At 26.7% G+C, this 6,916-nt stretch overlaps 2 protein-coding genes across 2 annotated transcripts; one reads left to right on the top strand and one right to left on the bottom strand.

Moving 5' to 3' along the window:
• Positions 1 to 833: 833 nt before the first annotated feature.
• Positions 834 to 1,931, top strand: LOC122851463. The gene is made up of 5 exons (XM_044150695.1): positions 834 to 1,092; positions 1,172 to 1,271; positions 1,337 to 1,524; positions 1,622 to 1,672; positions 1,749 to 1,931. The coding sequence occupies exons 1-5, from the start codon at positions 1,006 to 1,008 to the stop codon at positions 1,833 to 1,835; spliced, it is 513 nt and encodes a 170-aa protein (XP_044006630.1). The 5' UTR covers positions 834 to 1,005; the 3' UTR covers positions 1,836 to 1,931.
• On the bottom strand, positions 1,852 to 5,766 carry LOC122851459 (fatty acid synthase-like). The gene is made up of 2 exons (XM_044150692.1): positions 3,722 to 5,766; positions 1,852 to 3,640 (listed from the first exon to the last, which is right to left on the bottom strand). The coding sequence occupies exons 1-2, from the start codon at positions 5,583 to 5,585 to the stop codon at positions 2,970 to 2,972; spliced, it is 2,535 nt and encodes an 844-aa protein (XP_044006627.1). The 5' UTR covers positions 5,586 to 5,766; the 3' UTR covers positions 1,852 to 2,969.
• Positions 5,767 to 6,916: the final 1,150 nt, after the last annotated feature.

The following is a 6,916-nucleotide window of genomic DNA, read 5'->3' as shown; positions in this document are numbered from 1 at the left end:
AAAACATTAAAAAAATAAAATTTATTTTATCATTTTTTATATTTGAGTGAACTTGACAGTACTTTTATCAGTTTATTTATTTGTTTGTTTTTTTTTTTTTTTTTTTTTGCAAATTGAATTGTTTTAATTGAGAAAAGCTTTTAAAAAAAATTGGCTTGTTTTATGAAATTTATAATAATTATTTTTTATAATTGGATAGTTATGGATTAAAGAATAAAATTGGCTGACCGTGTATTGATTTATCTACTAAATTGCATGGAATGATAAAAAAAAAAAAAATTGGCTGACCATTTATGGACTTAACTACTAAATTGCATGAAGTATACATTTTTGCCAAATGCTGGTCATATGAATTAAAGCGTAACATCATCACAAATTGTGTGCACTAGTGTAAATTGCCTGCATGAAATAATAATCTATTTTGTTAATTAAAAAATATTTTAATTAGCCATAGCCTAGCAGTCATAAGTACAGCTTAATAATTATTTTAACTCTGCTGATTATTAAACAAACTATTAAACAAACTATTAAACAAACTATTAAACTATTAAACAAACTATTCAACATAAGTTTAATAAATCGATTTCAAAATTTTTTCAATATTAATAAACTTAATAATTAATTAGATGATACATTAATTAACTAAAAATTATTTTTTCTAACATTGCATTTAGTATAGAATAAAATTTGAAAAAAAAATCCACTCAAAAAAATACGAGTAAGTTAATAATTTAATAAATAATCAAGTGAAACAAAAACAGATGGATAAATAATATTTTTTAACTTATTACATTGATAGTTTGAATTTAAAAAATTTATATCGTCATGGTGGCAAGCTTGTTGAATGGAAAGCCTACCAACTGGCTTGAAGTCTGAAGAGTCAAGAGAGAAGGTGGGTGCGGTTGAAATAGGCTTGGTCGTGCTTGGTCGTCAGTTGCGAGTGAATGTTGTGATAATAAAATTTATATAAATATATTATATTATATTATTAAAACAAAAATCAAAATGACAATTTTATCATCTTGCTGGTCACCAATAATTTGGACAAATAATGTTAAAACTGGAAGTAAAGTTGTTGCAAGTTATACGACTGTAAGTTAAATTAATATGTAAACAGTGAATCATCATTATGACATATAAACAATTTAATTATTTTTTTTTCTAATTTTAGGCACTCAGTTTTGTTTTAATAACATTAACAATTTATCAAATGATTGGTGGTGAATCAACACAACTTTATAATCCATTATTTGATTTTGATATTAGAGATTGTAAGTATTTATAATTAATTATTTTTTTTATTATTTAATAATAATATTTATTTATTATGGTTTAGCATTACAAGTAGCTGGTAGTTTTGTTATTGGATTTTTAAGTTTTTTAATAATCTCGTCTGGTCTGGTAATGTTTGGTATAAGCCAGGAAGTGAGAGGTTGGCTTTTACCATGGTTAATTTTGTGGATGATATTTATGGTGTGCCAGCTGCTTTTTGGAGTACGTCTACTCTACAGATATTACGTGTTTGTATGTGTCTATAAGCTAACCTACATATTTATTTTATTTTTTATTTTATTCAAATATTAAATTTAGATAGAAATAATATTTTTTTTCTTTACTACAGGTGGACGTTGTTCTAATTACTATGATTGATTATCTTTGGATGGCATATAATGTGAGTTTTTATAATTTAATTTAAAAATATTTAAACAAATTAATTCAATTTTTAAAAATTATTATTTCTATTACAGTTTTATTGCTGGCTATGTGTATACTCTGTTTACAAAGAATTTGCAAAACGTGCATCACCAAATATTGAGTATCTTCAATGGCCTTAAGTAACATCATATTGTTATAATTAATTTAAGACATTATATTCAAATAACAGTGAATCAAAGAATTTTAATTCCATTACTAAATTTTTATTATGACCAAAGACTGCAATTTTTTTGTCAGATAATACAGTCCGTCCAATTTTGGTCATTGAAAATTTTAAAGTTAACATATCAAGTTCAAATTAGATTTGAGAAATACTACAATTTTTATATATATATTTTTTTTGTCATAAATTAGTTTTAGTATATTGTTGTTTAAATAATAACTCATTATTAATAAGTACAATGTAATCTCGTAATGATTATTGTCAAAGAGAATTTATTTTGTACGAATAAAGTCAATGAAAAAAATAATTTAACATAATAGAATTGTTTGGTTGTTTAACTGTGTACAATAATTTAGTTATATGATTTTTTTTTTTTGATAAGTATTTTTGGATAACTGTTGGGTAAAGTAGTGATGAAAGAAATTTTACCGAGAGTTGATACGTAGCCGATGAAAGTACGAGCATGCAGGAATATTTTACAGAGGGCACCAGCCAGTCCAGTTTATTGGAAAAACAAACTTAGTAGATAAATAATAATATTTGTGTTAAGTAGTGAATAACTGACAAAATAGCAAAAGAATATATATTTTTTTTAATACTGGAATAAAAATTGTGCTGAAGAACATGAAAAAGTATTTTTTTTTTACGACATTTTGTTATCTTACTCTGGGTGACAAGAAGGAGGTTGAAAAATCACTAGTGGTTTAAATCATCCCCATAGAAAAAAAACTGCGTTATTGCAATACCAATATTTAATGCAATTTAATGTAAAAAAAAATTTTTTCTTAGAATAATGAAGACGGTAGAAATATGAGCCTTGGAATTAAAAAAAAAAAATAAAAAGAAATTGTTCATTTCATCTAAAAAGAAAAAAAAAACAATAAATATAATTGTTATTTTAAATTTTTATAGCTCATTTCCAATTCTTACGAAATAAATTGTGTATACTTTGGATCAATGAAGAACAGATTTGATGAATGATAAATTAAATTGAATATCATTTTAATAATCAATATGACAACATATGATAAAGTATATTTGGAATGAATGATTTTTAAATCGTATAACCACATATATTTTTTTTTGTTATTTATGCTGTGTATGTTGGGACATACCAGTCATCAGAATGATCCCATTTAACATGTGGTGAGATCATTGGTGTTCCTCTTGATACTGGAAATTCAATATCAGGATATAATTTGGCAACATTAGGTTGATGACCAGTTATGAATAATTTTCCTATTCCTTCGAGAAATGTTATAACATTATCTTGATGATTTTTTTTTGCCAAAACAATATTTGTCAAGGTTGAATCAGGTGAATTTTTTAAAATTGATTCAACAAGTTCACTTGGAACAATTTCAATGATAATTGAATTTTTTTCAATTAAAGAAAATACTTGCTCAAATAAAATTGAACTAACAAAATTATTTGCATGATATTCTGCTGAAGAAAATTGAGTTGTTGAAGACCATAGGCTCTGTGATACAGAAGTGCTAAGCCACTTTGAAGAATGAACTTTTTTTTCAGGAATAAGCGCTTTGTAATAATTTAAAAGTAATGGATAAGCTTGAGCAACGTAGTGACTGTGATGAGCAATGTTATTACAATTTATCTCTTTGACAGGAATTTTTTTAGCAGTTAGTTTGGTTACGAATAACTTGACTGAGTCTATTGGTCCTAAAACCGTTGTACTATTAGAGCTATTGTGACAAGAAATTTGTATATCTGAAGGACACATTTTTTTGACATCAGTGTGGCCTAGTAAAAAAAAGGAAAACAAATAATATATCAATAGTTGTAAAAAAAAATTATTAAAAACATTTTACAAAATTTATATACCTAATTCAATAGTAGCCATAGATACAGGTATCGATTTTATTTGAGTCAATGCATGAGCTCTAAAATAAGAAGCCAATATTGTTTGACTTATTGTTAAAGATCCATCTGCATAAGCGCAAGCTAATTCGCCAATAGAATTACCAATTATGAAATCTGGAACAATATCTAATGATGTCAACAAATCAACCAAACCAATTTGCAGTGCAGTAATTGCAACACTTGAATTTATAACATCACTGCAAACATCAGCAGCAGGATTTGTTAAAATATTATAAATATCAATATTTTTCGGGCGCAAAATACGATCACATGTTTGAATTGCCTTGGCGAATATTGGAAAACGAAGAAAAGCTATTCCCATGGCTGGCCATTGTGACTCAATTCCAGAAAAAATAAAATAAATTGGCGGTTTTGTTGCCACATATTGTTCAATTGCTCTTGGAAAACAATTAGAATTTTTATTTTTACTGAGAATGGAATAACCACGATAAATATGCTTCGGAATATCTAGAGCATGAATGTCATGTAAAAGTCTAATGTATTCAACGTCAACTGGATTATTTTCGATACTGGTTAAAAATGTTTCAACAGCTTCATTTGTTCTTCCAGAAATAACAACAATTCTTGGAAGATCATCAGCTGGTGCACCTCCATTCATTTTTTGTTTGTCATTTGACTTCAATAAAACATGAGCATTAGTTGCACCCACACCAAATGAATTAATACCAATGTATCCACCATTCCATGGTTCTGGATCAGTAACAACTTTCATTTTTCCTTCAATGATACCTTTAATATTTTTTGCAGGTGCTTCAAAATTTAAATTTGGAGGAATTATTCCCGATTCATTGGCAATGATAATTTTAGCAATTGAACACATTCCACTAGCTGCCTCAGAATGACCTAAATTTGATTTAATTGAACCAATCAATAAAGGTTTTGATCTGCTCACACAGAACACTGATTCAATTGAGTTGGCTTCTACCATATCACCAATTTTTGTACCAGGTCCATGTGCTTCGACATAATCAACAGAGTTTGGTGACACACCACATTCATTATAAAGTTCATGGAAAAGTCTACATTGCATAGTATGTGATGGATGAGCAATACTGCTTTCTTTGAATCCATCATTGTTCGATTTGCAGTTAACAACTGTAGCATATTTACGTTTTGCAACGTTAGATTTTTGAAGGAATAATACAGCAACTGCTTCACTGCGAACATATCCATCTGCTCTATCGTCAAATGTTTTGCATTTTCCATCAGCAGATAGAACACGTAGTTTATTAAGTTTATGGGTTACACAAGGATTCAAACAAAGATTGATGCCACCAACAATTGCTGATTCACAATCACCACTTTTGATTGCTTTCATTGCATGCTCTAAAGCAACGAGAGTTGAACTGCAAGCAGAATCAACTGCAAAACTTGGACCGATAAATCCAAAATTGTAGCTTATTCTGTTGGCCTGTACAGCTCTACTACATCCAAAAACACTTAAACCACAATCGTCAGCATTATAGCTTGTTAATAATTCTTTTTCACTTTCTATAAGCATTGAAGCAATGTATACGCCAGTTTTACTTCCTTTTAATTGTATCGGATTAATTCCTGCATCTACAATTGCTTCATATGTTTGTTCTAACAATATTCTACTTGATGGATCCATAGAGTTGGCAAGTTTTGAACTAGCTCTAAAAAATTGTGCATCAAATTTATCAAGGTGTTTAAGGTTTCCACCACGTTTTGAAATTCCGAGTTTGTTTGAAATTTCTGAAAATATACATTTATTTGTTAAGCAAATGATCAAGTTAATAAATTTCCAAAAAAATATTTTTACCATGTTTCCAACGACGTTCATCTTCAGTTATCATATCAACTTTATTCATTAAATTTTTTTCTAGTTCTTCGATATTATTTGATTCTGGAAATTTTCCTGCAAATCCAGAAATAACAACTTCCACTGAAGAATCCATGTTTAAATTCAAATGAAAAAAAAAAAAAATGTCGAAAAAATCACTATAGATATGCTTGGAAAATATGATTCTCAATGATTAGCGAATATTTATATAGGAAAAAAAGATACTCACACATGTAAATTAATTGTCAAGTATTTCAAAAAAATAGAAATATTTAAATTTTAAAATTCGACACATATTCATGTATGCAGTGATAAGATAATGTCACGAAAAAATGTTGATATTATTATTGTGTCTGATAGTAAATTTGATAAAATAAATTATCATTAATTGAATTACTAATTTTATATTTAATTATGATAAAATAAAATTTATTAACGTCACGAAAAAACGTTGATTTTTTTATTATAGTAATAATTTATTACTAATAAATTAGCTTTAGTATATTATTAACTTTAGAATAACTCATTATTCATGAGTACAATGCAATCTCGTAATGATTATTGTCAAAGAGAATTTATTTTGTACGAAGAAAGTCAATTAAAAAAATAATTTAACATAATAGTATTGTTTGGTTGTTCAATTGTATGCAATAATTCAGTTATATGATTTTTTTTTTTTTTTGATAGTTGTTTTTGGATAACTGTTGGGTATAGTAGTGATGAAAAAAAATTTTACCAAGCCTTGATATGTAGCCGATGAAAGTACGAGCATGCAGGAATATTTTACAGAGGGCACCAGTCAGTCCAGTTTGTTGGAAAGACAATGTCAGTAGATAAATAATAATATTTGTGTTAAATAGTAAATAATTGAGAAAATAGTAATAGAATATATAATTTTTTTTGATACTGAAATAAAAGTTGTGCTGAAGAACACGAAAACTTTTTTTTTTTTACGACTTTTTGTTATCTTACTCTGGATGACAAGAAAAAGGTTGAAAAATTACTGGTGGTAGGCATCATACCTCAAAGAAAAAAAACTCCATTATTGCAATATCAATTTTTAATGTAAAAAAAAATTTTTTCTAAAAATATTATAGATGATAAAAATATGAGCCTTGAAGTTAAAAAAAGAAAAAGAAATTTATTTGTTTATTTCATTTAAAAAGAAAAAAAAACAATAATTATAATTGTTATTTTAATTTTTTATAGCTCATTAAAAAAAGTCATAACAGTTATAGAAATAAAAAATAATGAACCCTGCAGTTTATTCTACAAAATATATAATTCACACAATTATTAATTTTTTTCACTTATCCGTTGTTTTATGTTAT

The sequence above is a fragment of the Aphidius gifuensis genome, linkage group LG3, assembly GCF_014905175.1.
Source record: "Aphidius gifuensis isolate YNYX2018 linkage group LG3, ASM1490517v1, whole genome shotgun sequence".
NCBI classification, from domain to species: Eukaryota; Metazoa; Arthropoda; class Insecta; order Hymenoptera; family Braconidae; genus Aphidius; species Aphidius gifuensis.
Note: the sequence above shows the minus strand (reverse complement) of the source record. Positions and strands in the feature narration are given on the sequence as shown.